This window comes from Sycon ciliatum, chromosome 8 (genome assembly GCF_964019385.1).
Source record: "Sycon ciliatum chromosome 8, ocSycCili1.1, whole genome shotgun sequence".
Classification (NCBI taxonomy): domain Eukaryota; kingdom Metazoa; phylum Porifera; class Calcarea; order Leucosolenida; family Sycettidae; genus Sycon; species Sycon ciliatum.
The window spans coordinates 5767119-5780427 of record NC_088650.1 but is presented as its reverse complement, the minus strand read 5'-3'; the positions used below and the strand labels follow the sequence as shown (position 1 = coordinate 5780427).

Sequence of the window (13309 nt, the reverse complement as noted above, 5' to 3'; positions counted from 1 at the left end):
TGCATTCATTCTTTTTGATTCCTCACCGGGACCCAGGGATGCACTCAGTCAGACCCTGCATGCCCATGCTGCAGCACCCACAGCCACTTTTCACGTCCTTGCTAGGTATCGCCAGGGAGTTATTCTTTTTTTAAAACAACCCAACATGTACAGGTATTCGGGAAACGGATCAAGACAAGTTTAGCAACATGAACATGGAGGCAAAGGGATACAATGGTCGCAGACCGGAAAGCAAAGACGTGAAACAAGTCGCAGCACAAACAACGACAGTAGAAGCTGGAAAAGAGCACAGCATAGGGCCAAGGGCCAGAAGCGTAAAAGAAGAAATGAGACGGCACAGAATGTACAAGCGGAACAGACAGGGAACGGGCGACATTGGCACGTCTTCTTCAAGGGCACATCCACGCCGCGCCATCTACTTCTTGGCAAACGCCACGGAGATGGAGTGCGTGGGCGTGATTTTGAAGTTGTTCAGTGGCGTCCGCGCTGCGCCCGCCTGCACCTCGTTCTCAAACTCCACAAACGCAATGTCGTGACGACCAGGCACCAGACGAACTTCCTTGAAGCCAGGATACCTGCAAAAGAAAGAGAAAAAAAGGACAGAAAACAAAGAATGGTGAACATAGGAAGGATATCAACATCATCATGTCCAGGAACCCAATTTTCTACGAGCGTAAGATGAGGACAACCTTGTACAAGTCACCGTATTACCAAGTCCAACAGCAGTTAGACTAACAGCTTCAAACGGTCAGTGAAGAAATGTGATGAGGATACTACTGTAAAGATCACACGAATCGGTCACTCAGAGCACGAAGGTCGGAAGTTCAACTTCAAGGTTCAACGGATAGAGAGAGAGAGTGAAAATGTCGAAGTCAGAGCTTATCAAGGGCCTGGGTGGCTATGGAAATGAATGTACTAGAGCGCGAATTCAGCTACCCAGGCCAACGGAAGAAAAGGGAACAAAGGTGAGTACGAGAGTGTAAAGGTGAGCATGAGAGTGTGAAGGTGAGTACGAGTGTGCGGAGGTGAGTACGAGTGTGTAAAGGTGAGTGCGAGTGTGCGAGAGCGTGCATATGTGAGATCGTGAACCTAACACTACTACAGCATGTTAACGAAAGTCAGGGGAAATCAAAAATTATGTCAGCAATTATTTTTGCCGCTGATGTATAATGTCCTTTCTTCCGTCCGCCCACTGTGGTCGGGCAAACACACACACGCACACACGCACACACACACACACACACACACACACACACACACACACACACACACACACACACACACTCTCTCTCTCTCTCTCTCCCTCCCTCTCACTGAGCCTTGACATATAATCAAGAGCTAGGTAACTGTGGTTCATAGCCAGCAGCAGAGCAACAGACGGTAGAGTAGTGCTACAATGTACTTACTGCTGGAAAAGCATCTTGACCATCATTTCATTTGCTTCCTCGGGCAGCTGAGTGATGAAGAGGATCTTGTTGGGAAGCTCAACCGCCGGCTGGGCTGGAGCAACTATTCAGGTCAGCATCACAATCGACACCAGCAGAAATGGCAGAGGTGACAACAGCAGCAGCAGCAGCAGCAGCAGCAACAACAACACAATCAATCACAACCACTTTACAGCTACAGATGTTGCTTGGCACCAACCGGGTTGGATGAAAAGACAGGATCACTGTGCGGCTGAACACTACAGTTGTGGCATCCGAAACCTAACCCAGTGCATTATAAGAACCTCAGGACTGCATGTACTTAGCACTATGAGCGCTTAGCTGCGCAGCGAATGTTGCTACATTGAAATCAAGTACTGACCAGTGACATTCGCCCTCATGAACGAGAGAGCTTGGAAGCTCAGGGCCCTACGCTATGCTTTTTTGCCTTGATGACCTAGACAAAAAAAAAGCATAGGGATGTTATAAATTCTTTAAAAAATTCCTTTTTTTTCAAGACATAACCTGGGATTCGAACCCGCACTATCACGCGCCCTGCATGCATCCCCCGATACACTTCGCATACATACTAATTCTTCCAAGTTGTTTCACATTGTGATCTTGCATTTGAAAGCCCTATTTGAATATGCATTGTGGCCAGCCGTCTTTGATGGCACGGTACGGTAGGGGATAGGTACGCGACAGGTACGATCGAGGGTAATACGACACCGTCTCCCGTACCGTACCATCAAACACAGCTGGCCACATACAGCTGCCCGCAATATTCAAATAGGGCTTTCAAACGCAAGATAATAACGTAAAGCAACTTGGAAGAATGGGTATGAATGCGAAGTGTATGGGGGAATGCATGTAGGGCGATAGTGCGGGTTCGAATCCCAGGATATGCCTGAAAAAAAAGGAGAATTGAAAAATGTATAACATCCTATGCTTTTTTGCCGTCAGATACGGATAGCGCCAGGCGTGACACAAACAAACACACAAACACCAAATTAAAGCTGTGTGGACCCTGGCTAGCGCCAGACGTTACTGAAGTAACGTCTTCTGCATAGCTACGGGAATACAACAGGGCTGGACACTACGGCACTGCACAACCCTAGCACAATTCACACTGCTCGATGCTCTCAAATGCAGTCCTACTGTATTTCACAAAGTCAAATTTCACGTCACTATTCAAATTTCACTGGACATTTTAAAAGTATTCAAGAGGGTGGAAGCGGGTTGATTGCTGCTAGCTGGGTACACGGTAGAGTACTGAACCGAAGTTATACGGATCACAACTACTTTTAAGTTATCACCAGCAACATCAGCACGTATGGTGCATTGGCCAGTGGCCGTGACCAAGAGTACATACCTACTCAACACTCAGTGGCCGTGACCTACCTTGCTGAGCCGGTGCGGCTACTTGCTGCTGTTGTTGCTGTTGTTGTTGTTGCTGCATGGCCACAGGTGCCTGCTGTGCCACAACGTGTGGCGGCGGCATCATCATGACTGGTGCCTGGGCAGCAGCCGCTTCCATGCGCTTCTTCGCCAGGCGACTCTGGATGGCTGCAACGGGATAGGAAAAACCAGGCACGCACGCAAACAACATAATGCGTATTGTACGAATGCCGTATGACTGAAGTAGTGGCATTGCCTCGCCAAAGCCCACCCGACCGGTCTCTAAAACATCTCCAGTCGAGGTGAAACCTGGTGAAGAGATCACCTGGTCTGTAAGACCACCTGTTTGCCGCAACCACCTGGCCTGTAGGGCCACCTGCTTTTTGCAACTACCTGCTCAAGAGATCACCTGGTTTCAGCAACCACTTGATCTGCAAGACCACCTGGTTTCAGCAACCACCTGGTCTGAAAGACCACTATTTTTTTGGCACCAAGCATGTGCAACGTGCAGGGGTCACACTGGCTTCAGAGGTTATCACCGTTACTTATTGTCATAGGCCAGCAGTCCCGAGTCTCGGGAGCGGTCACCGACAACCGGTTCCACCTGCACTGGCGCATAGATATTGCTACAACAGAGCACAGTAAACAAAACTTGTCAAGGTGACCACTCTGATAATGTGACTACCTGTCCCGGAGGACCATTACAACTAGGAACAAGGAATGACATTTCCCGTCAAACGACCCAGGAAAGGAGACCACCCATTGAAGGTCCGTTGAGCAGTCGCCTTTGCTGCATTATCAGTCTGACACAGTACTGCAATACCCTAGGATGATGCTCTCAAGGCTGAACAGTGGGTACAGTCAGACCTCGCATAACCGCACACATCCGTTTTCCACAGAAATATCCGGATACGCGAGGGAACCGGATAATCGAACACAGACACTGTATGTATTCATGACGTATGCTGTAAATCGATAACCAGCGATTTTCTTCCAGATGGCAAGGGATCCAGATTAAAGAGGACCGGATAAGCGAGGTCTGACTGTACTGAAACTACTGATCCTTGTTTTGCTGTGGTATACCCAAGGTCTATGCTGGGATGGAGGAAAGGAAACCCACAGCAGAATAATGTTACAGTACCAAAAAGGTGGCCAAATGTTCATCGTTGTTTCTCAAGTTTAATACCGTAAAAGCCCGTGTATAGGCCCCGGGCGTATAGAATAGCAGCCTCGATTTCCTGGGCGTATACAAGGGCACGGGCGTATACTTGGAATAGGGATAGCAGTAAGCATTGGGTATCGGTACCTGTACATGTACTGGTGTTGCCGGCATACCTGGCCGTATACATGGGCATGGGCGTTATTTTGAAACAAAATTGTTGACTTCCCCTGACTGGGCGTGTACACGGAGAGTGGGCGTAATTTCGAGTGGGCGTATACAGGGGCTTTTACGGTATACTGGAATAGAACACACAAAAAGTGCACACGCACGCACGCACACACACACGTGCACACACGCACGCACGCACACACACACACACAAACAGCAGCAACAAATAATCTCTCTGCCCTCTTATCGCCGACCTACCTTGTTCCTCTGCCTTGCGCTTCTCTCCCTTGGTGACCTTGGGCCGTTCAACATAGGTACCTTCAATCTTCGCAATGGCATCTGACTTTGACTTTGCGTACGCTATCCGCTGTAAGCAAGAAAGGTCACAGACGACAAGAACACGAGACTATCAGGGTGAACGCAATTGACTGTGAGTGTGTAGGTGTCTAAGATGTCAATTACCGACCGTGCGTATAGCGTACCTGTACCAGAACCCTCGACCAAGGTCTCGTTTGTGGCCGAAACAACATGTTCTGTACATCAATACTCTCATATGTTTTGAATCTTAAACACAACATTGCGAGCGCAAGTCCACCGTACAAACTGTACGCGAGCCACATACGTTCGTGTATTCGTGGTGTGCGACTTAACCTCCCTAGTATCACCCGCATGACTCCTTGCACTGGCGCATGTTGCGTACAGCTGCAGCAGGGCATGCGTCGTTTCAACGCCGCAACTCAACGTACACTTAAAGTCACTTCACAGATGGACAATTGACATGGGGCGGATCAGTGGTACTTAGGGGAACTATGTTTCTGGACCAGAGTTGGCATAACACTGCAGAACAAGGATAACTGCACAATGTAGTATTACTGTAGAATGGCTAATTTTAGCGGGTACATTTTTAGCGTTTTCTGAAATCAGGACCAATTCGAGAAGAAATATTATAGCGATCCGAGTTTCAGAGTAAGAAAAAGATGATTTCAATGTACAGTGGGTGTGTTGTAAATGCAAACTTTCGCCTGGCGTGGCAAAACTATAGCGAAAACACTCCTTTCGCTAAAATCGGTGAAATATCACCGGCGCTAAAATTACCCGTTTTACAGTAGTTTAATATACTGTATAGCAGGAAATTTTCGGACGGAATTTATTTTCGGACGATTTCGTACATGGCCTCTTTTGTACTAAAATTAATTCCGTACTAAAATTTGTTCCTGTGAAGTTATGTACACTATACATGCGTACCGCATGAGAACACGTGCATTTCGCATGCAGCACTGTACGAAAATAAAATCCGTCCGAAAGGTCGAAATTCGGCTTGGTTCGAAAATATTTCCGTCCGAAAATTTCCTGCTATACAGTAAGTTGGTGACACACTTACCATTGACTTCTCGAAGAGCGGGAATCCCTGCATGGCACGGATAGCTTCGGTTGCACTGCGTACCTCGCGGAACACAACGAAAGCCTGTCCTCTCATTTTGACATTGTTGAGGGCCACGATGTCAACTATCTCGCCAAACTGAGAAAAAATCGCGAAGAGCGATTTCTTCAGCTCTGCGCACACACACCGGAAACGGCAAAGAATGCACACGCACACACGTGCGCGCACACACACACACACACACACACACACACACACACACACACACAACGAGAAGAGACACCACACTCGTATAGTCACATGTGTGAACAAATCACCAGGACGCCCAAATACATCAGGTACTTCTAGACGAGAACCCGAAGTAACAATAAGTAATAATAAGATGATTGATAACATTCCTCAGCTCACGTATTCTTCGTTCCCTATTAAAATTAAAAGATAACATTTGCTCATAAATTCTCGCCACAATCAAAAAGGCAAGCTGAATCGACATTTGTGCATACTTTCTTCATGCAGTGTAAAACGGTAGAGACAGTGGGCAATAAAACACCAATAACTAAAGTGTTACACTGCATGAATAAAGTATGCACAAATGTCGATTCAGCTTGTCTTATTGATTGCGGTTATAAAATTGTTGTATCCTCGCCGTTGTTTACATAAATTATTGTGTCGACGATTGGTGGAGAACCTAAGGCGACACCTAATACAGTAAATCAGCCATTCAACTTCACACAGTGGTCTCGGCTGAACCTTTATACATGTAGAAGCCTAGTGTTCCACCATAGGTTGACTCACCGGGTTGCTTGATTTTCTCTTTCAAATTATTGATATACAGGGTGTTATTGGCTGGAGCTTCCATGGCTGTGAGTGAGGAGCCAACAAGGAGATACAACACCTACTGCGTGCTCAATGCAACGCTCGCCTTCAGCTCTACCAATCTTCAAAGGAAATGGACATCATGGGCATGCAAGAACAAATCCAACTCAAATTTCCAACATTACTTGGCTACAAAATGTGTTGTCAAGCTGATCGTGAAGTCGAAAGCAAAAAAGTATTGAAAAAAACCGGCTGAACATGAAGCTCGAAAAAAATTACGGGTATGTCGTCATCACAACACACGCTAAAATCAGCTGACGAGTCTGGTGACGAGTCTACTGACGACGCGAGGCCGATGCACTTGGGCGCCCGGTAGCCTCGATTTCACACCTCTTTTGGGCGAACTCGCTTGGCGAAATGGACTTTTCTGTGAGCGCCATTTCACTACTTAGTGCGCATGCACCCCGTTAGCTTCGTCGCCAGAGAAGGAACAGCAGTAGGACCAGGCAGGAAAAGTGAGGATGATGCGCCAAGGAGGTAGAGGTGGCCGACGTGGTCGGGGAGGACGTGGCGGCCGAGGACGGGGTGGCCAAAATTATAGGCAACGCAGGGATAACTCTGAAGGAGAAGACAGCCGCCCACAACAAAGTAAGAATACTAATTGATGTAAATTTTACTCATACAAAATTTATTGCCATTTTGTTCTCAGTAAAAATTATCTTGCCAACTTGTTGTCTGAGTTTTCTCCTGGAGTTGGCATCTTCCCCAGAAATAACGTTTGGGTGTTGAGGAATTTTTGTGGCTTCATTTCATTTCCACTTCCTTCCGTCCTCCTGCAATAATTATTCATTTGTTTTTTTTTGAAATTTCTTTTACGCAGGTCCTGATGAAATGCTGGGGAGCAAATTCCTAGAACTTGACAATAAGAACTTGCAAGTCGAAATTAAAGAGAACCACCGCGGAAAGTTCTTGAAGGTGTCCGAAGTCGCCGAGGTTTGTGCCAAATAGTTGTTGGAATTGTGTTCTTTGATCTAAGAATTTTCGAAATACATCTTACTTTTTCATTAGTGCTATGGGGTTGAAATGGGAGAAAGTCTGAGTGAGTTAACTATCACCACCAGGATTCGAACGGGGACCTTTGCTATAGGTTGGTGTTCCTAGCTTTTTTGTTTGACACTTACCCCTATGAACCGACGTACATGTATGCGAGGACCGCTTCATTTTATTTTGTATTCAGTAGTTTCAGGAATTGAATTTATATCAGGGGCGCCGGAACCTGTGCGGCTGATGCGGCAAAGGCCGCACAAATCATTTAATCTTGTGCAATAACATACGGGCTATTTGCGCCCAAAATTCAAAAATATCCCGCAGGAGCCCCCAACGTTTCATGGCCGCACTGATGTGGAATATCTTCCGACGCCCCTGTTGTATTATAGCTAATAGTAGCACACGCTGCTCAATCTCCGTATAATATTATACAGAGATTGAGATTATACGGAGTGTATATACACTATCGGTATAATTGTGTGTGTGTGTGTGTGTGTGTGTGTGTGTGTGTGTGTGTGTGTTTGGCATTATCGTGTGGTGTGTAACAGGCTGGTGCTCAGCCCGGTCGTAACAGAGTGACATTAGGAATTGCTTCAGCCTCGGAATTTTTAACCCAGCTGGACACCTTCGCTACCTACGCACAGTCTGAAGAGGCCACGGAGGAGGGAAACGAGGAAAAGGCATTCAAAAGGTGAGGTGAACTGCTCTGAATTAGTGTCCTTTTACCTTGGTAATCCTGGACTTGCGCATCCTGAATTACAGCCGATGCAGGCCCCATTGGGTGAATGCATTCACAGGTTTAGATTCCCACAGATGCAATGGGTCACGCATTGGGGGAAAAGTTCACGCAGTCAATTGCGGGAATTGAAAGCAAGGACCCTATGGCCACGTTCACACAACATCAATGCAAATGCCTGGAAAGTAAAAAAAGTCAAACGTGCGTTACATGATGCGCTTTTTAATTTCAATCTGGCAAGGTTGTCAATATTTTAACTTGACATGCTCGCGACTTTTGAACACTGGCCTCGTTGTTTTGTTTTCTACCAATCGGAATTGTACATTTCGTTGACAAATACAGTGCAGCTATTTCCTATGCCACACTGCAAGTAAATACTTTACAGACATGGATCGCTATGCCCGTGACAGATATCGACGACGAGTTGCCGCAAACTATCGTTGAAGTTTGGAATGCTGAGAATTCACTGAGTGTGGATTTCTGCAATCTGCAACAGATTGCTTCAGCACTGTTCAACTCTTCTTGCGCTGGCACTCGTTCCAGTGCTTAATGAGGCCACACTTGGGGTCGTCTGAGAAAAAAACCATTTGGCGAAAAAAATAGGAATGACTGAAAGAGTCAGTTTCCTGCATACAGTGTACCTGACCTTCTGGTTGGTGGCTGTACTTTCTCTTTCTTCTTAGTAGGATGTGTACACGAGGGCCAGAATTCCACGAATGGTTTTGTGTGTCTGTAGGCATCCTCCTAAGTTCATATACAGCAATATTGAGTGTCGTGTCGATGTGTGATTCTATGGGTCTGTGTTGGCTTTGTGCAGCTCCACCATGGTGAAAGATGCGAAGCGTTATTATTTTGATTTCAAGGAAAATCAGCGCGGCAGATATCTCCGCATCACGCAGACCACAATGGGCGGCCGCAAGCAGATTGCTCTTCCGCACACTGGCATCGTCCAATTGCATGAAGCCGTGGACGAACTCGTCAAGAAGTTCGTCAGTGATGCAGGTGCGTTTGTGCTTTCCCTCTTTTAATGCCAGTTGTAGTACTGTAAGAGTTGAAAGTGCGGCGGGTCTAAAGTTTAAGGACTTAACATTACGGTATGTTGTACATGTGAAGTTCTGTCAGTTGTCGCTCTTGGAGTTGTATCAGCTGCCTTTGATCTGCTGTTTGTAGCAACAACCCAAACCTTGAAAATTTACTCTCTGGCTGCGTAGGGTAGCTACATGGCCCTAATATGCTTTTAAAGGGGTTCCTGATAACCCGTTGAGAAGTGACCTTATTCGGGGGTTTGCTGGCTGCTGTGTGTGCGCTGTTCTCTTCAGATGGCGCACCGGAATCCCAGCTACCAACTACACGCGAGGTCCGCATGCAGCCCAAGCGATTTTATTTCGACGTGGGCAACAACAACCGCGGAGTTTACCTCCGTGTGACCGAGGTAAGTGAAGTGAAGAGAGGTGGTGGCTTTTCTGCTGCATGTTGGCCCATGTACAAAGGGTCTTCACTAGAGAGGTTCCGCATAACGTAATTACGTTAGTGAAAAACGTAGTCGATCCACGGAAAGTCTTGCGTAAACTGCATGTGCATCTGTGTTCCGCCATACAGAGTTTTCTAATCACGTAGCTGCCCTTGGCAACTCTAAACGCGGCAGTGTACGACCGGATCGACCTGGGGAGAGAGTCATAAATTTGTACCCCAATCCACTTACGGACCACCTACGTTATCGGAGCCCTATCTGCGTACTCTACGTGGACAACTTTCCGTACGTGGAGAGGAAATTCGCGAACTCACGGCTTTTTCCCGCCCACTAACTTAAATTGAGAAGGTGTGACTAAATTTTTAGAGGAAGAGATCATGCCATGTGGACAGTGGAACAAACATGGCCAACATCATGTGACCCATACAGGCAAGGCTTGACTGGAATTGAAATCAACATGGCGGTTACGTATGGTTACGTAACCGCCATGATCTCTTCCTCTAAAAATTTAGTCACACGACAAATGTGTGAAACTACTCTATAGGTCTTCGAAGTGATGGTGCCACACACACCTGCCAACGCAGGTTCTGGGTACAAACAAACCTTGTTGTCCCCTCGCTCATCACTATTTTTGCAGCCATCTGCAGGTTTCTGATGGTGGGAATCAAATAAAGTATTTGTTTAAAGAAGCAGCTTTTGTAGGTATCTCTTGCTGATAGAGGTTTGCAATGCTGATGGAGCATTGACTGGTCTTGCCAATATTTCGAACGGGATTCAAAGGGTCTGCGACGAGCTGGGTGAATATTTCAGAGTTCTGATCCACCTTGAATTCTCACTTACCTCAGCATCTTTCCGCCTCGTAAAGAGAGCAAATTCAGATGTCCGTACGAATCAATCTCCTTGTTCCTCGGGGAAATGCAACACAAAGTGCTGGACTTGCACTCTGATTTGTAATTTTAATTTTGTGCAAGCCATGGCTCTACTCTGCCCTGCAGAAAGGAGCACAACACTAGCAGACTCATGTCCTGAAAGGAGAGATAAAAGACTACTGTACAGGCAGAACATTTCGTTGGTCAATAACTTCGTCCAACTCCAAAGAAAGGGAGTTCGTCTGGTTGTAAATTTCGTCCATGGATCGCAAGAGTGTATTGAATTTGAAAAGCTGGGCAAATCGACATTGGTCCGGCATTTAATTTAATCCAAAAGCTCCTTGGAAGAAAAAGACGAAATTAAATTCCCGGGGAATATTTCTGCTTGTAAAGTATCCGGCTACTTCGTGTGAGGTATCTACTCTAAGCTGTGCAAGTCGTATGTAAAATCTGAGAAATTTTCACTGCACAACACCACTTGCTGGGGGATGCAATGGTTGTTTGGACCCAGTTGCTACGAAGTTGTCAACGACCTGACGTCACACTTCGAAGCCCTATTACACACAATGTGATGTGTGGCAGCCTTCCAGGCTTTTCGCTATGAGTCGTCGTTTCTTGTTTCCAAAGGAATATATTTGTTACCTATTTTTCCACCCAGACTATCAACAACTACCAGCGGCCAAGTTCTGTGGTGACGATTCCACACGGCGCTTGGAGGGAAGTGCGTGATGTCCTCATAGACTTCTGTGACCAGCTTCCCTACCAAGCTGAGGAAGAGGGCGACACAGAGACCACTGCGTAGGTCTGTTGGTTTGTTTAGGTGTTTTTTATCTTCCGTCCTGATCCTGCTGTTGTTAGCAGAAACATGGGTGTGTGATTGGCCAGGCGTGTTCCTTTTTTCTTTTTCTCATTTGAGTATTCTTCTCTTCAAACCTGCTCTGAACCTCTGTTCTCTCTTTCTTGTCTTGACCCGGAACCCCGGTACCATGTCAGGCTTACTTGAACATGCCACGTCCATCGCCCTGTGCCTCTTTGTTTGCGGCGCTTTGACCCCCTCTGGGTCATGGAGTTTGGCATTCTCCCCTTTTTTCCATCTCGCTCTTTCTTTTCTCATTTCCTCTTTTTTTTTAACCCTCTGATAGTAGTGTGCGTGTGTGTGTGTGTGTGCTGTCTCGAGCAAGTGTTGAGAACGCATGCGCTCCGCTTCAATTCTGTTTTGACATCAACAGGCTTATTTTTTTCTTTTCAAGCCTTCAAGCTTTCCCTGCGCATTACTTAGTTTTGATTGATTGGGTTAACAGTTACTGCTGTTGACCGTTATCCGATCCGGCGAAGAAGTCTCGTACTAGATTGTTTTCAACTGCAGTTGTGTGTGTGTGTGTGTGTGTGTGTGTGTGTGTGTGTGTGTGTGTGTGTGTGTGTGTGTGTGTGTGTGTGTGTGTGACGTTGAAGAGGACTAGTCCTTCTGCACCACAAGTACAGTGTACTCTGGCCGCAAGGGGTTTCAAGTACCGTAGTTCCCCGTCAAGAGAGGACATGAACCCCAGAGTGTTCAGCTCGAATGGGTCACTGTCGTAGCGAATTTCCTATGTTGCATTACAAAGAGGTTGCGCATAACCAGGGACACTACTATGGAGCCTCAAAGTTCGGAAAATTGTGCCTTTTCGTACTTGCAAGTGGCCATTAGTACAACAAAATACATGATTATCCCCATGCCAAGATGACCATGCATGCTAGAGATCAACATGGAAAGAGAAAACATGACTCCTTCTATTCATCAGTTGATTTCTTTTGTAAAAAGATTTTTATTGCTAAATTAGTTTGAGTTACCTTTGAAAATTATCATGTTCAACTGCCTTCGTAATCGTCATACTCGTCCAACCGATGTCACCCTCACCCTGCGAAAAATCAGCTCATCTCTCCCGTAGCTCCACCTCTCCTTCCACCATGACCGAACATCACCTATACCTCATTTTTTTAATTATTAGAACAATAACCATAGCTTGCACAGTCGATGGTCTCGATCCAGCGCGCTTCTCTGCACACCTTTTCGGAAAAGTTGCGAAGTACAGTCAAATCTGTCGTAAGCGACCGCCCCTTGGTGCAAGAAAAAGCGGTCGCTTACGGCAGATGGTCTCTTACGGCAGATGTATGGTAAATTCGGCATACCAGGTATATGCTTCCATGTACTCAAATCGACGAGAATAATGTGATTTTTAATATCATTTTATTGGATATTCAACGACGACCATACCCGTATAGTACGCGTATGCGACACGGCAGTAGATCGACACTGCCTAGCGCCTGGACTTGAGAGCTAGAGCTACAGCACAGCCTCATTACTAAAACACCCAAACGTTATTTCTGGGGAAGATGCTAAAACTCGCGACACAAGAACAAAATCAAAAATTGGAAGCTGTACGCCCATGGCGAATTTCAAGAGCAAAAGAATGAGCTATTGATTGTGGAAATCGGCCGAACGATGCCTGCAGGAGACCTTTTTCAAGACGTAGAGGCATCAATTAGACCATATAAATACTGCAAACTTGCCATCTTGGGTTCATATTATTGACAAAAAAAAGAAAAAAAAATGAGCATCCAAAAATATTGATTCCATGATCTAGATGTACATGTGCGTCTTCTGGGGGGAGGGGGGGGGGGGTCAAGGGAGAGAAGCACCAATATCGTCTCTAAAAAAAACATCGATATTTACGGACGGCCCCTTACCTGCTTTTTTTTATAATAGTGAAATCCGACCAAGAGTGCATAAACAAGAGTATGCAACTGTGGTTATGGGCCAGTGCGCGGCGCGCTGCCTTCATTACGTAACTTGCCTC

At 46.2% G+C, this 13309-nt stretch overlaps 2 protein-coding genes across 2 annotated transcripts; one reads left to right on the top strand and one right to left on the bottom strand.

Annotated features, from left to right (window-relative positions):
• Positions 1-148: 148 nt before the first annotated feature.
• On the bottom strand, positions 149-6576 carry LOC135822934 (U2 small nuclear ribonucleoprotein B''-like). The gene is made up of 6 exons (XM_065335773.1): positions 6329-6576; positions 5534-5706; positions 4411-4519; positions 2826-2990; positions 1407-1509; positions 149-575 (listed from the first exon to the last, which is right to left on the bottom strand). The coding sequence occupies exons 1-6, from the start codon at positions 6390-6392 to the stop codon at positions 416-418; spliced, it is 774 nt and encodes a 257-aa protein (XP_065191845.1). The 5' UTR covers positions 6393-6576; the 3' UTR covers positions 149-415.
• Positions 6577-6796: 220 nt separating this feature from the next.
• LOC135822933 (transcriptional regulator protein Pur-beta-like) lies at positions 6797-11822 on the top strand. The gene is made up of 6 exons (XM_065335772.1): positions 6797-6997; positions 7230-7342; positions 7945-8087; positions 8950-9134; positions 9452-9564; positions 11131-11822. The coding sequence occupies exons 1-6, from the start codon at positions 6871-6873 to the stop codon at positions 11272-11274; spliced, it is 825 nt and encodes a 274-aa protein (XP_065191844.1). The 5' UTR covers positions 6797-6870; the 3' UTR covers positions 11275-11822.
• Positions 11823-13309: the final 1487 nt, after the last annotated feature.